General features: G+C 45.1%; 1 protein-coding gene and 1 long non-coding RNA gene across 6 annotated transcripts in view; both read left to right on the top strand.

Annotated features, from left to right (window-relative positions):
• Positions 1-6,442, top strand: part of si:dkey-157l19.2 (uncharacterized protein KIAA1522) — a 51,109-nt gene extending 44,667 nt beyond the window's left edge. For 4 of the 5 annotated variants that reach the window (XM_017720113.1, XM_017720114.1, XM_037538755.1 and 1 more), the window contains 3 exons: positions 407-517; positions 609-4,092; positions 5,282-6,442. In XM_017720113.1, the coding sequence (XP_017575602.1) occupies positions 407-517; positions 609-4,090 (3,593 nt within the window). In that variant the 3' untranslated portion in view covers positions 4,091-4,092; positions 5,282-6,442. Of the gene's footprint in view, positions 1-406; positions 518-608; positions 4,093-5,278 lie in introns of all 5 variants that reach the window. The other variant, XM_017720115.1, reaches the window with a different exon arrangement.
• A 4,359-nt stretch (positions 6,443-10,801) lies between these two features.
• LOC119263490 lies at positions 10,802-12,466 on the top strand. The gene is made up of 2 exons (XR_005130304.1): positions 10,802-10,931; positions 11,447-12,466. It is a non-coding gene; the product is annotated as an uncharacterized LOC119263490 (long non-coding RNA).
• The last annotated feature ends 7,600 nt before the right edge of the window (positions 12,467-20,066 follow it).

Genomic DNA, 20,066 nt, shown 5'->3' on the forward strand with positions numbered 1-20,066 from the left:
GACACAGAACAGTAATAGTCATAAACAGTATAACAGGAAGAATATATATATATATATATATATATATATATATATATATATATATATATATTATAATAGAACCATATACAACACATTGTCCATCAATCTGAAGAACGATTTCACCATGTGAAGAATCATTCAAGCATGCAAATGGTTCTTCAAGTGTTGATGGTTCTATATAGAACCACTGTCTTTCCTAAAGAACCTTCAAGAATCATCTTTTTGAGAGTGGATAGTTTAAGGGGCTGAATTAGGCCTAACACTAACACTTGCTTTATATTGTCCTGGTCATTGTATCTGAACATATTGCTTTGGTAACGTTTAACCGCGTTACGGAGGACATATTGAGTTATTATTCATCTTCATGTGGACCTCCTTTTTGTAGGCTCAACCTTCAGACCACTGAAACAGGATAAGAAGCCGGGAAAGAGTCGGTCCAAGGGAAAACACAGAAGTACAGTGACGGGAATACCTCGACATGTACAGAAAGAACTGGGTACGTTTTACTAAGATTGTTTCACCAGAAAATAGAAGCCCTTCAATATGTAACCACTAATGTCCTGTATGTTTTTATCTGACAACTGCAGGTCTTGATCGAGCCGCATGGACAGCGTCCCAGTTCACTGATGCTCAACTGACCAATGGAGGTGTGATCATATCGACAGTGGTTCCCACTCTGGATAGCATATCGATCGCCTCAGAACAAGGAGCCCAAATGTATCTTCGGAACCTGCAAGCTGTTGAGGAGGATGAACCAGATCTCCGTCCAGTGGATAGACAGCAGGATGACCTTTCACTCATCCAGCACCTTCTACCCCAGTCTTTGGATCCACAGAGGCCTAGATCGCTAGCTGTTCCCTGGATGACCACAACAGGCAGCCATCCACCCAGCCCAGTGATGTATGTCTCCCCCCAGGCCACATATCTTTCCAAGATCATCCCCAATGCAATACTGCCTCCTTCTGTGGATGTGGTGGAGCTTAGCCGCAACAGAAGTCGCAGCAGTGTTCGTATGGTGAGTAAAAGCAGCCTGGCCTCAGCCAGCCCAGCTTCCACACGGGCTTCTTCCCGGGCTTCCTCTCGGGCTTCCTCTCGGATCTCTTCACGGGCCTCTTCCCGGATGTCCTCCCGAGCTTCCACCCGTTGCACAGACTTCTCTGGCTGGAGCCGCTCTGGATCTTCCGAGACACTGGTCTCTGACTCCTCCACCATTTCCAGCAGTAGCACTCCTCGTGTGGCCAGCAGGACAAGCCAGGAGGAGGATACAGATGGACCTCCGAAGGCCAACATCAAGAACTATCCTGGTGCCCGAAATTTGACCATGCCAACTAAGCCTACTCAAGTGAATGGTGACTCTTCAGAGGAGGACAGCTGTAAGAAGTCAGAGACTTTCAATCGCAGCCTGTCTGTAGTGAAAAAGAGCAAGAACCCTCCACCTCCCCCAAATCGTTCATACTCCCTGCACAAGCGACGTCATGGCAACCCTCAGAACAGCACCCCAACTGTTCAACCTAAAGGGTTCCACGCTTCTAGCACGGATGGACAGAGAGCAGTACTAGCAGAGCTAGAGATAAGGAAGAAGAACATTCAAGCAACCAAGATACTCCATTCACACACCAATGGGGGGGGTCACATTCCCAAGGATTCCCCATATTCTGTCAACAACATATGCTCTAATGGTGGTGCTGTTTCCCCAGCTCTCAAGAGTCTCTTTGACATTCCGGCTCCTCCTAAGGTACTAGCACCTCCACCTCCCCCTCCAGAGACGTGGGCACACAACCAGCACACCTTTGAACTCCTGTGTGGTCCTGGACCTGTCAACTTTGAGCGATGGGCCCAAAAGCGAGGTCTGAAATTTGAACCGCTGACCAAGAAGGCTCCAGCAAAAGTACCAGATGCTGTTAGTGCATCCTCAACAATAGAGTCAACAGAGATAAACAATAAGTTGGTGTCCTCAGTTACAGAGAAATCTGAACCACATACAGAGAAAGTCCAGGGAAGTCTGTCAACAAACAGGATGAAGGATAACAGTTTATCAGCTGTGGTTTCAGAGATTCAGTCCAGGACTTCTAAGATACCCACAGATGTCCAGCCTCCTTATGGTAATGGACTATCTGTGACCAGGCTTACTAAGATCAATTTGTCCCCTTCTCCTTCACCACCCCCTGAACATCTTCCTCCCCTGCCCCCTATAAACACAGTTAAACCCCCAAAAGAAGATGTACCTTCCTCAAAAGCCCAGTTCAGGACACCGTTTGATGAAATCATATGTCCCCCTCCTCACCCTATGTTCCCACCACCTCCACCTCCTCCTATGAATGTACCTGCTCCACATCCTCCAGTTGGGAAGGATGAAACAGACTTCCCTAACCCACCTTCACCATTTTCCCCAAAGACGTTACAAAATATGCCTCCATTACCACAGGATGCACCACCAGCAGGAGATAAAGCTCCCTCAACACTGAAGATACCATCTCCTCCACAAGAAATCCCACCTCCTCCCCATGTTCCCCCTCCTCCTCCCCAGGTTCCCCCTCCTCCTCCACAGGCTCACCCTCCTCCTCCACAGGCTCACCCTCCTCCTCCACAGGCACACCCACCTCCTCCACAGGCTCCCCCACAAGCTCCCCCACCTCCTCCACAAGCTCCTCCGCCTCCATCACAATCTTCCCCACATCCTCCAAAGGCACCACCGCTACCTCCACAAGCTTCACTGCTTCCTCCACAGGCTCCTCCACCCCCTCCATTGGAAGTATCCTCAGCACAAGCTCAGAGCACCACACCACAGCAAGTTAAAGTTCCTCCACCGCCTCCATTACCCACAGATCTCAAAAAAGAGGTCAAACCAATACCAAATGACAAACAAGAGAAACCGCAGCCTCCCCCGACCACTAATACTTCTGCAACCAAAGAAGAAACACCTACTCCTATGGTCACACAGTCCTTGTTGCAGATGGTTCGTCTCAGATCAGTCAAGTCCAGCTCGAGCCAAGCTGAAGCTCCTATTGTACGTCCAAAACCCAAGCAGCAGAACACAGCAGCCAATCACGAGGCACCTCAAAAGCCAATCAGAAGATCTCTGATTATGATGGCACCGCCTCCTGAAATAGACTCACTATCTTCTACAGATGTAAAGGATGACACAGAACACTCTACCATCTCACAGGAAAACCAAGAGACTGCCTCTGCACCAAACTCCCAACCAATAGCTGAACCAACAAAACAATGCAGTAACACTGTTCAAGATGCACCTCAAGTACCACCTGAACCAAAACCTTCTGCTGACCACAACAGCATCACTGACCAAAAACCGCAAAATGAGTCTGTGCCTGCTGGACTCATAACCCAACTACCTTCCAACAAAGCAGATCCTGGACCAAAATCTGTGCAAGAAAGCCAAAAAGCAGCTCCTGAACCATCGACTGAGTTAACCACTGATCAACCAAAGGATCAACCAGCCACCAATGGCATAAAGGCTAACACTCATGACAAAGAAACCCACAAAGAATCCAGTGAGTCTGAAGACAGACCGAGCACCACCTCGTCACAATCACAGTTAGAGGTCACTCTGCCAAAGTCCCAAACAGTCTCTCCCAAAGTTTCACCAACCCGGAAGGTGCCTCCAGCGAGCGTTCCTTCTTCTTCCATGCGCCTCCAGGAGGCCATACGCCTGAAGACTGCTGCCATGTCCTCTAAAGACAGCCAAGCCAAGCACTTCAGCCTGCTTTCTCCTCCGCCATCAGCAGGGGGCAGCGGTGCCCTCCTGTCACCTTCGTCCACTGCAAACTTCATCTTCTCCAAGAGCACAAAGAAGATTGTCATAGAAACACCCTCATCCCCGGAGAGGCAGGTGGATTTGAAGAAGACTCTGGTGTCCGAGTTGGTGTCTGTCTCTCAGACAACCAAACTGAGTGACTCGCTGAATAAAAGTGTCAAGGTTCCCCCTCCTATTGCTAAGAAACCCAGCAGTAGGGCTGAGAACACAGCCCAGAACTCTGCAGAGACTGAGACTAGTGCTGAAACTGAGCATGTGCACACTGCTGGTCAGCAAGCACAGCCAGAGAAGTGACGGTAAGACCTCAGGACTTTCTTATTTCATACCAACCATGGCTAACGCTTACAAGATGTTTAGGTTTTGCTTACATAGACATAAAAAAACTCATTTAAGGCTCCTACATTAAAGGGGAATTCAAATAATTCTGCATATTCAAACAGTTAAAACGTAAACCAAGTCGTTCAGAGCGGTTTGGAGTGAAACGCTCCATTCAGTAGAAGCTTGGTCAGAACTGTCCACAGTGGTGGTGATAGGAACCAGACGTCCCTCTAAAAGCTCCTCCCAGAAAGTTCCTACATGAGCTGGTTCTGAATTCACTGCCTGATGACTGAGACGCTGTTTTATGAGAGTTTAGAGAACTTCAACTCCATTCATGGTGGAGGGAGACATGCAGGGCGCTGTGCGGCAAAATAGTCCCCAAAGAAAACTCATTATTCCAGATTTTCCACTGTTTTCCATCATCAACATTCCATATAAGCTCAGAAGACTCGTGTAGGTTCTCTGGTGGTTCTGGATGGTAAATAAAGTGTCTATATCTGTGTTGTAGTCATGGCGACGCCTGGTTCCCATCACCACCACTGTATGGATGTCTGAGTCAAACTGCTCTGCACGACTTTACATCTTAAACGCAGATTTTAAACATTATTAGAATTCATCTTTATTCATCTTTAGTTCAGTATCATCCTGAGCTCAGTGATGTGTAATATGTCAGTTATTTTGGTTTGTAAAGGAGAAATAACATCTCCTACAAACTCTTATATAGCATCACAAAGTGTGCCTGAACAAAATCTTGCATCTCAGACATGGTAACTTTACAGAGAAGCAGTGTTCTCAGCTTTTAATGTAAGTTAATGTAACAAGACTAAAATCATCATGAAGTGTTTACAGAATATAAACAGCCGCCAATGTTTTCAAATGGTGACAAGAAAATGAAAGCATCCCAGTCACATCCCGATTGTTCTGCATGAGAGAACGAAAATGGATTGCTAATTTAACACCTAAATAATTTGCATCAAGGAAAATAACAATATTTTTCCTTTAGTTTCGTGATAAACAATTGAAAACTAACAAAGAAACCTCCACATACTAATGGGGCCTCTTGGCTTTGTTCCAACAGCCGCTATATGAATAAATGACCAGTTTTAATGACCATATGATTGAAATTCTGTAATTTCTCATGCCGAATTTCTCTCTGTTGTCCAGTAGGTGAGGGACGGTGCAGCCACACACTCTCTATTGTGTCCACAATGTTGATGAGACCTGTCCGTGATGGGAGCTGAGTGGCTGAAGCCACTTGGTGGAGCTCTACACTGAGAGGAGAGCTGGAAGAGGGACAAGACTGAGCTTCCAGTGAGGGGAAAAGTCAAGGAATGTGAAATGAATGGTGTGAAAAAGAAAGTAAGGAGAGAGGAAAGCGATGTAAAAGAAGGAAAGAAGGATGCGGAGAGGAACGAGGACGAGTGCATGAGAGAAAAGGAATGATATGCTGTAGATAAAGAGGCTGAGTTTGACTCCCTGAGTTTTCCAACCTTAAGTGTGTCAGAATGTACCGGCTGCACCGTTTAAGGGGGAACAGGGAAGTGGAGAGAGCAGGTTGTTGTAGCTGGGATGCTGACCGCAGTGCAGAGGCCTGGAGAGGATGTTGTAATCTAACAGTGTAAACCAGCTTTTGAGTTTCTGCAGAAAGGTGTTGGTACGTTTCTGTCTAGCTGAACCGATTTATTTTCGTTCTGTACATAATTTAAAACCACTGCCCAGAACTAAAGGTCTATTGACTGGATCTTTCTTTATATTCCTTCATGTTTGATTTTAATATATGACGTCTCTTTTGTGCACTATGATCCTGTATCTGGGGAATCACTGATTTAATGCCAACGCTTCTAATTTCTTTCATCTCTGATGTATTAAAAATCTTTATATGCCTAACTTATTGTTTCTAAAGAGAAGTCCAGAGTGGACGCTGCAGACTGGTGAAGTGCTCTAAAACCTTAGTGACCATAAGATCTCCAATAATTGTGCTCGACGCTGTTTGCTCCTGCTTGTTCTTTCAGTTGTGATTGATGATTTGATTGAATGCAGGTCTGGTTCAGTAATTAAATGCATTTCTGTGTTTGTGATGAGACCAAAATAATCAGATGAACTGTACAGATGAAAGAGATCTAATTATGAATGAGGTAAATAAGCTCAGAATCAGAGCCGAATGTCGACCTGCTGGGTTTCTGTGTTCACAAGAACGTCTCTCCTGTTTTAAGGGCGCCTTATAATCGCCACTCCGTCATAACAGGGACACTGGATTATATCTGCTTTCAGACTGTATAACAGCACATTCTGCGGTCTTCAACATTAAACATGTACATATTAACCACAGCTCACACTCTTCTGACTCTTATTTTGCTAAAACTCTTATTATATACATATATAACTGTGTGTGTGTGTGAGAGAGAGAGTGAGAGAGAGAGAGAGAGAGAGAGAGGGTGAAAGATACAACCACAATAAGAGAAGTAAAAATCAGCAGTGATGAAGGCTGATCAGCTGATCTGACCGGCTTTAATAAGCAGCAATGTCCAGATGAGTCTGCTGAAACATCTCATGTGAGTTAAAGGGGAACTCCACCATTAAGAAGTAAACAGAGCGGTTTGGTGTGAAACGCTGTGCTCTAGATAAACTGAGTCAGCGTTCCTTCTGTTCTGCTTGGAGCTGTGGTCACTGTCGCAGTCGGCCTAGCAGCGTTAATTGTTGCTTTCTTCATACAGAAACAGAAAAAAGTAGAACAGGGACTTCTGTTAGTGCTGCTGATGAAGAGCAGTCCATAAATCACCAGAAAGGAGGAACTGACCACTGATCATCTTGGGCAAAGAGACTGCATCACTGCAGTGTCGGCAGTTCTTACTAACGCTGCAGTTTTTAAGGGAAAACATTTGTAAATTAAGTTGTAAATAAGATTTACCATTTATAACAATAATACAAACTATAAATTTTAACCCAGCAGTGAGCAGAAATACTGAACAGAATGTGAGCTGGTTTATGGTGAGCCTCACTAGGCTGCTGGCTTTAACCCTGTGGAGGCTTTTATAATGAAGTATTGCTGTGTTCTAATTACTAATAACTAATCTACACCAAAAGCCACACAAAACCTCCTCAACTAAAATCGCCCACAGCAAGACTACACAACCAAAAATAAGACACCCCAAAATAGCACAACCAGAGCACCCAGGCAGCCCACTCCTTGACCACGAAAAGAAAGAAATAAAAATATCGAAAGCACCTTTTGGGGTGCAGCTGAACATCAATGACCAGTAACATGCTATTAATGTTTTACAGATAACAACTGTAATATCTAAAACCTAAACCTCAACACAGCAACCTTAATAAAAACACTTTAATTCATAAAACAGCTACAGGTGACTCATATACCATTCGCAACGGCACACAATACAATAAAAACAGCGGCCTGCAAGCACCCGGCCGTGACCCCACTCTAAAAAGAAAATAACCAAAACCACATTAAAACGGAGTTCGTTACAAATCACAGGGGAGGGAGCTGAGGGAGCTCATGTGGTTTGCTTTTAGCACTTTGTTCCATGTGATGTTGATCATGTGCCATTCAGTGTCATGGTGACCTTTGTCCATAGTTGTTGCTGATCTTTGCCCTTGTGGAAGGACCAGGCAGCGTCCTGTTAGCTGTCAGTCCAGCACAGTTTATCTGAAATCGCTGTCGGGGAGACGGGGATCCCAGTGAGGTGCTCAGGTGAACATCTCGTCCACATTTGTCTTTCAGTGATTCTAAAAGAGTCCGTCAGTTTAATCTGGACCAGTTTTTGCTCTAAGTGATTTAACTATACGATACATTCAGTAAATCACTGAGTCACTATTTAAGCACCAAAATGGTTTTCTGAGTGTTCATGGTTCTAAGTAGAACCATTGTGTTTACTAATGAACGCTAGAAGAACCGTCTGTTTAGAGATTGTACTTTTAAGCACATGTTAACGACAGTCCAGTCTGGCTGAGGCTGTTATCGTGCTAAACGTTATGATGTCATGGGGACCCAGAGGACAGAAATCTGCTTTATTTCTCTGAAACGACCTTAAATAGGATTCTTTCCTCTGGTGAAGCCTTTAACAAGCAGTGAGGGAGTCAGTCGGAAGAGGCTTCCTCTAGGTGTGGCTGATAACCATCAGCTCAGTGGAGCTCCGTCATTCAAACAACAGAAAAATGATAAACACTTCAGCTCTTTTGTTCAGAGCTGATGAGTTCTGACGGGAAAACGTTTATTAATCTTTTCCAAAAGCACAACAAGAATTAAGATTTCTATTCAAAGCACAGATTTTTCCGCCAGTCACATACGCTACAGTTCATTATTAGACTCTCCTGCTGTGAGATCAGACTTCATTATTAGACTCTCCTGCTGTGACATCAGACTTCATTATTAGACTCTCCTGCTGTGAGATCAGACTTCATTATTAGACTCTCCTGCTGTGAGATCAGACTTCATTATTAGACTCTCCTGCTGTGAGATCAGACTTCATCATTAGACTCTCCTGCTGTGACATCAGACTTCATCATTAGACTCGCCTGCTGTGAGATCAGACTTCATTATTAGACTCTCCTGCTGTGACATCAGACTTCATTATTAGACTCTCCTGCTGTGAGATCAGACTTCATTATTAGACTCTCCTGCTGTGAGATCAGACTTCATTATTAGACTCTCCTGCTGTGACATCAGACTTCATTATTAGACTCTCCTGCTGTGACATCAGACTTCATTATTAGACTCTCCTGCTGTGACATCAGACTTCATCATTAGACTCTCCTGCTGTGAGATCAGACTTCATTATTAGACTCTCCTGCTGTGAGATCAGACTTCATTATTAGACTCTCCTGCTGTGAGATCAGACTTCATTATTAGACTCTCCTGCTGTGACATCAGACTTCATTATTAGACTCTCCTGCTGTGAGATCAGACTTCATTATTAGACTCTCCTGCTGTGACATCAGACTTCATTATTAGACTCTCCTGCTGTGAGATCAGACTTCATTATTAGACTCTCCTGCTGTGACATCAGACTTCATTATTAGACTCTCCTGCTGTGAGATCAGACTTCATTATTAGACTCTCCTGCTGTGACATCAGACTTCATTATTAGACTCTCCTGCTGTGAGATCAGACTTCATTATTAGACTCTCCTGCTGTGACATCAGACTTCATTATTAGACTCTCCTGCTGTGAGATCAGACTTCATTATTAGACTCTCCTGCTGTGAGATCAGACTTCATTATTAGACTCTCCTGCTGTGAGATCAGACTTCATTATTAGACTCCCCTGCTGTGACATCAGACTTCATTATTAGACTCTCCTGCTGTGAGATCAGACTTCATTATTAGACTCTCCTGCTGTGAGATCAGACTTCATTATTAGACTCTCCTGCTGTGAGATCAGACTTCATTATTAGACTCTCCTGCTGTGAGATCAGACTTCATCATTAGACTCTCCTGCTGTGACATCAGACTTCATTATTAGACTCTCCTGCTGTGAGATCAGACTTCATTTTCCTCAGTGGGCTTGTTTTCCCGTCTGAGCGCTTCGTACTGTGAACTATGAGGGAGAAAGTTGTGGAGTGACTGAGGCGGGAGGCTCTGCTGGACTTCAGCCTAAAGAGAAATTGTTGCTATGTGATACGTCACCGTTATGTAACCCAAACAAAACCATGGGTTTATACAATGTAGTGACCGCACTAGTTATTTACCATAAACACTTGTGTAAAATGTGCACAGTGTGTTTATTCAGGTGATGTTCCTGTGACTTTTCTGCTTTAATGTGCTTTCAGTGAGCTGTATGTTTGTGTGTATCTGTGTAATATATAAACGCTGGTGATTCCACAGGAAGGGCGTCTTTTACCCCTTAGAACTCTGAACGTTATTCACTTGTGTTTTATCTTTCATTTCTCACCTTGAATAAAGGAATAAAGTCTCACTTTCTTCAGTGTTTGTCTGTGTTTCTTTGACAGCGGCTTAAATGAGTAACAGGGTTGAAAACACAGAATACGGTCAACTAATGACACGAGGACATCAAGGCCGTTCTAGTGATGTACTAAAGGAATTTTCTAATGAATAAATTATTAACATTGAAAATAAAATCCAGAAAGATCGAGAGACCTGGGGAACATCCCAGTACATGCTGCATAGACTTCATGAGCTGCCATCTCTGACTTTACATCTACAAGGTTGACCGACAAGGTAGGAGTGTCTAATAGAGTGGACAGTGAGTGGACACAGTGTTTAAAACTCTGCACTGCTGTGTCTGATCCACTCAGCCCAGCACAACACACACGTATGTGGGCATATATTAAAAAAAAAAAAAAACAATAAAATTTGTCACTTTCAACATTTGACATGTTGCCTTTTTACCATCTTCAGTTAAACACAGGGTTTAAGTGATTTGCACATCACTGCATTTTGCTTTGATTTATATTTTGCACAGTGTCCCAACTTTTTTGGAAATTGTTGAAGAAGCATCTACATCACATTCTCCATCAATCTGAAGAACCATGGTTCTCTATAGGGCTTAGAACCGTTCCTCCTGCTGAATCTTTATAAGAGTGCAGCTGAATCCGAATGAGTACAGAAACTGAGACTGGACCTCCCCACACGTGACTCGGACCCGCCCACTTTAAGACCCGCCCACTTCACTGTATAAGACTCTGTCCGCGGTCAGACGGTCCTCAATGGAACGAGTCGAGCTGTGGGAGTCGGTTCAGCTGCGGGTTTCGGATTTAGAGCCGTGATATGAGAGAAACAGAGAATCTTCCAGCTCCGCTTTACTGCCTCCTGCTTCTGCTCTCTGGAGTCTCCTCTTACAGTAAGACCAGCTTTTCACCTCCTACAGACACGCTGTTCATACAGATTAGGTTGTAGTAACATGAATGAGTGAAACCGGACAGACCCAGAAACTCCTCATTCTAATTTCCCGCTCCACCTTAAATGGTCAGTCGCAGCGGGACGCTCGGGCAGCTGGTGTGCGCGATTGCGGAACTTATTTAAGGTGGAACGGGAAAGTCGAATACGAAAACACGATATGACAGTTCCCTCGGAACCGACGCAGGAGCTGGACCCGATGATCCGCTCCGGTGTTTCTGGAGGTGATCCAGCCACGAGCTGTTGGGCGTGAATGGCAGGGCTCGTGTGTTAATCCGTGTCATATACCGAGGATCTCAGTCTCCTTGTGTTAAGTTAAGGTCAGACAGGTCAAGCTAAATATGCCTGGTAGGACTCCTGGAGGAGTGAGTTATCACTAATAACACTCCCCCTCCCTGTTCTGATTGGCTGGCAGCTCACTGTGACATCATCCTAATTCATTCATTTAATTTTGTCCAGATATTTCCTCTGGAGGTCATCCACAGCAAAGACCAGCTGGACCATCCGAGCCGTCACTACGCCAACCACACTTGACCACACTAAGAGGAAATAAAATGATCAACGACCAACAGGAGAAACCGTGAACTCCAAAGACCACCAACTTCTCACAAAACAACCCTGATGGTCACACAGTTCCTGTTGCAGATGGTTCGTTTCAGGTCAGTTCAGTCCAACCTGAGCCAAACTGAAGCTCCTGCTGGACCTTCTCAACCCGAGCAGCAGAACACAGCGGTCCATCATGAGGAACCTCAGAAACTGGTCAGAAGAAAATCTTTATCTGAACCTCCTGATATTTCCTCACTGTCCATTAAGGATGGAACAGAACCCTCTACCATCACTCAGGAGAATCAAGGATCTTCGGCATCTTCAAACACCCAAACGGACACCTGAAGCAGAGACACAGTCCAGCAAGACTGTAGTGGGGTTTATCCAGGGTGGGCAGGATGTCAGTTCTCAGTGGAAATTCCAGAGACAGTGAGTGGTGTGAACTGAGCCATGTGCAGGTGAACATTTGGAGATGTTGTGGCGGTAATGATGATCTGTAAGTACCTGAAGGTGCTCTTGGATGATGGACATGACTGGACTGCTGACATTATGACTGAACTAAAAGGAGCTGCAGGTTCTTGTCACTTGGAGGCGCTGTTGGACTGTAATCAGGCTCTACAATCAGGGACAAGTCAAGAGACTGTTACTACTGTTAAACTAGAGACAGTACAGTAAATATGATGATTAAAACAGACATTAGAGACCGTAAACAGACTGGACAGTGGACAGACTCATCACGGTCATTCAGGGTCCCTGGGCATGTTAACAGCACAATAACACCTTAATAACATCTCATAAATAAATGCAGAAATAAATACCTGCAAATGTGAGATTAAACAATAATTTACATTCATGTTTGTTTGTAATCAGCTTTGTACATTTTGTTCTTTTTTTATTATGACAATAAACAAACTTTGCTTTATTAATGATTAATATTCTGTTTTGTGTTTATGAATGTTTGTGTAAGATTTATATTAAAGCCTGACGAGGCCGAGAACAGAGGATGTTCTCTGGTTTATTTCATGTGGTTAGTTATTTGAACACATTCAGTGGCTGTTTGTTCATTTAATGCTTACATCTGCAGTGGGTTGCTTCAAGTTTTTGGGCCCTCTGAGGCCCCTGGCAGTCAGAGGCCCCTGTGCACTGGCCCCTCTGGCCCGGTCAGTGATCCATCCCCGTCTATAATGCCTCCCCCCAGCGTGCGACGTCACCTCCGGGCTCTCAGAGTGAAAAACAGCACAACAAGCAATAAATCCCACCCCACTCACTGACATGGTGCTCAGACCTCAGTGTTGTTTCATATGAACTACAGTACAGCAGAAACCACACAGCGCTGAATGAACACGCTGCTTCTTAATCTGTTTTGCTCTCTTTTATAACCTTTTATCTGTTTGAGGCTTAAGTAGTTCAGCGCATCATGCATGGAGCTCAGGGAGAATCACACAGCCAGGGACAAAAAAGTCACTGACTGAGAAATGAACAGAGGGAAACATGCGGACCCCAAGAAACTGGGTTGAGCACTGTAGGGGCCTACGGTGGACAGTTCCAAACAAATTCAGCAACTTTTCCTTTTCATTGTCATTATATTCCAGATTTAATCAGATAAACACTAAAGGACTTACAGCCCCTTAAATCAGAATAACCCAAACTACGCATCTCTGAAAACTTTGGCTTTAGAGTTTATTTTAAAAATACTACTGAAACAAACCCAGCAGGTTAATGTTCCTCTGCTGACAGTGGTGTAAAGTACAGAGCCCTGCTGGTCACATCCCGCATGAATTAAAAAAAGGTGTGGCCACGCCATATTATCACATGGGAACGAGATCCTAATGTGTGACCACAACTTAGTAAGGCTTGGGAAAGCCATCGTTAAGGCCACAAAGCCATCATTAAGGCTACAACTAAGGCATGGGAATGAGATCATGCCTCTCTGTGCCTGACTAAGTCATGGTCACACATTAGGATCTTGTTCCCATGTCTTAATACAGCGCATTGTTTTTATTTATACAGAATGTTATCAGTGGGGTACGGAGCCCTGCTGGTGACATCCCATATAAATAAAAATAATATGTGGCAATGCCTTATTAACACGTGGGAACTAGATCCTAATGCATGGCCATTGCTTAGTAAGGCGTGGGAACAAGACAATTCCTTATTAAACTGTGGTCAAGGTTTAGTTGTCTCACTCCCATGCTTTAGTAAGTTGTGGCCACACATTACGATCTCGTTCCCATGCCTTATTAAGTCATGGCCACAACATTATTTCACCAGCAGGACTCCGTAGTGAAGACTAACACTAGGGTTAGGAAAGGAACCCACAAAGAACCCAATAAGTCTGAAGACAGACCGAGCGCAGAGTTTCTCCAACCGAGGAAGGCGCCTCCAGCGGGCGCCTCCAGGAGGCCAATCGCCTGAAGACCTGGGCCATGTCCTCTAAAGATGGCCAAGCCAAGCACTTCAGCCTGTCATCAGCAGGGGGCAGCAGTGCCCTCCTTTCACCCTAAATCACTGCAAACTTCATCTTCTCCAAGAGCTCAAAGAGGATCTGCTTGAGCCTCCTGATCTGACTTTACTGTCTAACGCAGCAGCATGAAGCAGTGGAACGATAGTTTAGAGATTTTGGTCTAAATTACTACATGAGCTGGTTCTGAATCACTGCCTGATGACTGAGACGCTGTTTTATGAGAGTTTAGAGAACTTCAACTCCATTCATGGTGGAGGGAGACATGCAGGGCGCTGTGCGGCAAAATAGTCCCCAAAGAAAACTCATTATTCCAGATTTTCCAATGTTTTCCATCATCAACATTCCATATAAGCTCAGAAGACTCGTGTAGGTTCTCTGGTGGTTCTGGATGGTAATTGCTTTTTTTGTCATTTGTCTTAAAGGAAAGAAAAAGTTCTCACCACTCACTGCAGACTGTCTGGTGTACTGTTCCTCTGCTGTCCTGAAGATGGCGCCACTGCAACCTCGACTAGAGAAAGAGAAACCAAAACAAAGCAGGGGAACCCCAGAGAGAGGCGCTCCAGACTGGGACGGAGGAGAGATGGAGAGACGACGAGACGAGGAGAGATCAATAAAAACAACTAAAGGTAAGAGCACGTGGAGAGATGAGGAAGCTGGCAGTAAATAAGGGAGAATGTGTGTTGCTTTCTAATGGGAATTGGACTAGTGGTCAGCTGGTCAGCTGCCTGTTTACACACACATCTAATAACACTTCACCCTCTAATAAAAGAGCATGACTTCATTATCAGCTACCAGCGCCGCTCTGTAGGCGACCCTGCCCGTCTGCAGGGACAGCAGAGGAGGGGAAAGTTCAGCTCCTCACTGCTGGGCTTTAGTTACATTTAGGGGTCATACGCCTTCAAAGAGGGGGGCAGTTATTTATTATCACCCCCCTAATTCTTCAGTGATGTGAAGCTGAAGTCAGAGATTCTCCAGATTCTTGAGAATTTCCCCGTTCCACCTTAAATGGAGCAGCAGTTACATTCTGGCGCTTCAGGCGTCAGAACTGCTGGACTATTTAAGGTGGAACGGGAAAGTTAGCCAGCCAGCTACTGAGACATCAGCGTGCTGTTAGGGTTTTTATGCTTGTTACGAAGAAAAACGACCAAAATTCACTGAGACCACATGAAACTAAGATAAAATGCTGGTTATTGTGATTTTTTAACAGAGAAAATTCTCACATTTGTGGGTTTGTTTGGTCTCTTGTTCTCCGTCTCGCCGGGTTTTCTGTTTATCTCATATCTCTCTGTCTGGAGTCTCTGAAAAACCTCCGTTTGGAGGGTGATGTAGTCCTAACACTTCACCCCACCCCTCTATCTCAACAAGAAACCCCTACACCTTAGACGAGGATGAGGGATAAGGGCTCAGTGGTAGGGGCGAGGGCTGAAATGGGGCTGGATCTTAGATTAAACTTTGATGTAGAGCTGTGGTCACCAGCCCTGCTCCTGGAGATCTGCCCTCCTGCAGACTTCACCTCCAGCCCTGATCGACCCCACCTGACCATCTGACTGTTGCCTTCAGAAGGTCTTGAGCTGAACGAGGCGTGTTGGTTTTGTGCTGGTGCTGAAGCCTGTGCAGATGAGGTGGTGACCACTGATCACCATGAGTCTGGAGCTTTAACGGTTAGGATTTGTTTGTAAGGCGAACACAGACACGGAAGCTGCTGCCTCACAGTTTATTTTATATGAGCATCTCAGGTGGGTTTTCATGAAGCTGCTTCAGAGACCAAGAGTGAGACTCTAAAATAGGGGATAGTTTGGGTTTGTTTGGTCTCTCTGAGGTCTGGTGTCTCTCTGTTATTCTAAAATGGGGACTTTGGTAGGAGTGTCTAAACTTCACAACAGAAGAGTGTAATAAGTGTCATTGTTTTTCACTCTTAAGGAGAAATCCACCCATTTTAAAAAACTTCTGCATAACTCAGTGAGATGTAATCAGAGAGATTCTGAGCGGTTTGGTGTGAAATGGCTCAGACGTCTTTACAGTGGTGGTGATGGGAACCAGGCGTCGCCATGACTACAACACAGATATAGACACTTTATTTACCATCCAGAACCACCAGAGAACCTACACGAGTCTTCTGAGCTTATATGGAATGTTGATGATGGAAAATAGTGGAAAATCTGGAATAATGAGTTTTCTTTGGGGACTATTTTGCCGCACAGCGCCCTGCATGTCTCCCTCCACCATGAATGGAGTTGAAGTTCTCTAAACTCTCATAAAACAGCGTCTCAGTCATCAGGCAGTGAATTCAGAACCAGTTCATGTAGGAACTTTCTGTAGGAGCTTTTAGAGGGACGTCTGGTTCCCATCAGCTCCACTGTGAGGAGCTTTTAGAGGGACGTCTGGTTCCCATCACCACCACTGTGAGGAGCTTTTAGAGGGGGACGCCTGGTTCCCATCACCACCACTGTGAGGAGCTTTTAGAGGGAGACGCCTGGTTCCCATCACCACCACTGTGAGCAGCTCTGACTCTGTAAGTGTATCTAGAGCAGATACGCTCTGTTTACTTCTTAATGGTGGAGTTCCCCTTTAACTCACGTGAGATGTTGTAGAAGCTGCTTACATGATGTTTCACCACACAGTCAGGCTGCCTGTCAAATGACTCATCTGGACATTGCTGCTTATTAAATCATTACATGGCTATAAAGGGAAAGCCAGTCAGATCAGCTGATCAGTCTTCATCACTGCTGATTATTACTTCTGTTATTGTGGTTGTGCTCTTTGTTTAGATAAAAGATCTGAAGACGTTTATTTCCATTTCCATAATCAGTTTTGGTGGAAACTGGGACAGCTGAACCGGAACTATGTTCATTTCCTTATCTAACGTGACAAAACTGGCTCCACTGACGTGTTGCTTAAAGAACATGTGATCAAAATCAAAGGGCTTCATTAGGTTGTTTCCCCTTTTATCTCTCTCTCTCTCTCTCTCTCTCTCTATATATATATATATATATATATATATATATATATATATAGAGAGAGAGAGAGAGAGAGAGACATTTTCGTCCACACAACTGACCGCTCACTGGATGTTTCCTCTTTTTCGGACCGTTCTCTGTAAACCCTAGAGATGGTTGTGCGTGAAAATCCCAGCAGATCAGCAGTTTCTGCAATACTCAGACCAGCCCGTCTGGCACCAACAACCACGCCAAGTTCATCCATCCATCCATCCATCCATTATCTTCCGCTTGTCTGGGGTTCGGGTCACGGGGGCAGCATCCTAAGCAATGAAGCCCAGACCTCCCTTTCCCCAGCCACTTCCACCAGCTCTCCAAGGGAGATTCCGAGGCGCTCCCAGGCCAGCTGGGCGATATAGTCACGCCAGCGTGTCCTGGGTCTTCCCCGGGGTCTCCTCCCAGGTGGACTCGCCTGTGACACCTCCCGAGGGAGGCGTCCAGGAGGCATCCTAACCAGATGCCCAAACCACCTCAGCTCACGTTCAAAGCCCCTTAAATCCCCTTTCTTCCCCGTTCTGATGCTCGGTCTGCACTTCAGCAAGTCGTCTTGACCACCTCTACAGGCCTCAATGCAGTGAGCTACAGCCGTGTGATTGGCTGATCAGCTATTTGTGTTAACAAGCAACTGAACAATGTGTGTGTGTGTGTTAGTGTGTGTTGCGCTGGTCTGAGTGGATCAGACACAGCAGCGCTGCTGGAGTTTTTAAACAGCGTCCTGTGGGCAGCGTCCTGTGACCACTAATGAAGGACTAGAGGATGACCAGCACAAACTGCGCAGCAGCAGATGAGCTGTCGTCTCTGAGGGTTCTATATAATCAAAAACGGTTCCACTATTGTAACAAGCCTGACATCGTAATATATATAAAATATATAGAACCCTTTTCAAAAAGAGTTCTATAAGCATCCAACCCTTTCATGATGTAAAGAACCCTTTAGTCACGGAAAGGGTTTTTTGAGTGTTCATGGTTCTATATAGAACCATTTTCTTTATTGAAGAACCCTTGAAGAACCGTCTGTGTTAAGCGTGTGGGTTGCACCTGTTTAAATTTGTACAGATGTTTGTTGGTAAAGTAAACTTTACTGAGTCCTCAGTTATAATGGATAGTTTCAAATTTGGTTCCATACAGAACCATTTTCTTTACTAAAGAGCCCTAGAAGAACCATCATGTTTAAGTGTGATGTTATGCTGTTTTCCTATATTTTTAGATAAGGTACAAGTACATCGACTGAACCAACGCTGGGTTCTTTCTGATCTGCTTATCTCACCTTTGTGATGATCTTTGTGTTGATACTGATTGAATCCGGGGGCGTGGCTTCAACTTTGGACTATTAAAGGAGCCAAAACTTGTCCAGCCTGTAGAGAAGATTCCGTGGAAGACTGGGGGAGTCCCCAACGCCTACGAGAGTTTTGATAAAGCTTTATAAATAGCTTTTCATTTATCAAGTTTCAATCAAAACAATTACACTGCTTCTGTTCCCACATCTGACACCACTGCGACTGCTAATACCACAGCTTTTAACACCGACACTACTACTAATAATAAAACCTCACAGACATGAAGGTCAAAGTGCTTCACAAACTGTGGATAAACCAGTGGAAAATGAAAGATCAATGGAAATGAATCAGTGTTTTTAATTGATGTATCAAAAGAAATAATAATAAAACAAAACAGCATCTAAAGGAGTGAGATATTCCCGCTCAGCTGTTCTTTACAGAGTTTGTGGGACATTTGCTGCTGAACCTTCTGTCCATTGTGACCCAGTTTGACCTTCAGTTTTCATGTGTCAGTGGTCAGCAGAGCTTGTTTTTCTGGGTCAGTGGTCAGCAGAGCTGAGGGAGCTCATGTGGTTTGCTTTTAGCACTTTTTTCCGTGTGATGTTGATCATGTTTCATTCAGTGTCATGGTGACCTTTGTCCATAGTTGTTGCTGATCTTTGCCTTTGTGGAAGGACCAGGCAGCGTCCTGTTAGCTGTCAGTCCAGCACAGTTTATCTGAAATCGCTGTCGGGGAGACGGGGATCCCAGTGAGGTGCTCAGGTGAACATCTCGTCCACATTTGTGTCCAAAGAAAAACGTCTTTCAGTGATTCTAAAAGAGTCCATCCATCCATCCATCCATCCATCCATCCATCCATCCATCCATCCATCCATCCATCCATCATCTTCCGCTTCTCCGGGGTTCGGGTCGCGGGGGCAGCATCCTAAGCAATGAGGCCCAGACCTCCCTTTCCCCAGCCACTTCCACTAGCTCCCTGGGGGGGATTCCGAGGCGCTCCCTGGCCAGCTGGGCGATATAGTCACGCCAGCGTGTCCTGGGTCTTCCCCGGGGTCTCCTCCCAGGTGGACTTGCCTCTAACACCTCCCGAGGGACTCGTCCAGGAGGCATCCTAACCAGATGCCCGAACCACCTCAGCCGGCTCCTCTCGACGTGGAGAAGCAGCGGCTCTACTCCGAGTCCCTCCTGGATGACCGAACTTCTCACCCTATCTCTAAGGGAGAGTCCAGACACCCTGCGGAGGAAACTCATTTCGGCCGCTTGTATTCGCGATCTCGTTCTTTCGGTCATTACCCAAAGCTCATGACCATAGGTGAGGGTGGGAACGTAGATCGACCGGTAAATCGAGAGCCTTGCCTTATGGCTCAGCTCTTTCTTTACCACAACAGACCGGTAAAGAGCCCGCATCACTGCTGACCCAGCACCAATCCTAAAAGAGTCCGTCAGTTTAGTCTGCAGGACTGTCTGTTATCACCTCTCAGGAAATCACTGTTGAGATGAAGTTTGTAGCTCAGATGAAAACGTCAGCCACAGCACCTGCTGTAGAATCTAGAACAAGAGAACTCGGGCTAACTTCAACTTAGTTGCTGGCCAGATAGTTCAGTATAAAGCAGTTGGCTGAGGGTCGGTTGTGTTATAGACCGCAGGAGTTGCCTCTTTGTTTAGATGATCAGCGCAAAAAATGATTTTCATACGTTAATCTTAACTCTGTTTTCACCAAACAGCCCATTCTGTCTGCTCTGTTTTTGCAAAGTTTCACTTTCTCTTATATAGCTATTTATTGTTTTATTGCTTTTC

The sequence above is a fragment of the Pygocentrus nattereri genome, chromosome 5, assembly GCF_015220715.1.
Source record: "Pygocentrus nattereri isolate fPygNat1 chromosome 5, fPygNat1.pri, whole genome shotgun sequence".
Taxonomy (NCBI): Eukaryota; Metazoa; Chordata; class Actinopteri; order Characiformes; family Serrasalmidae; genus Pygocentrus; species Pygocentrus nattereri.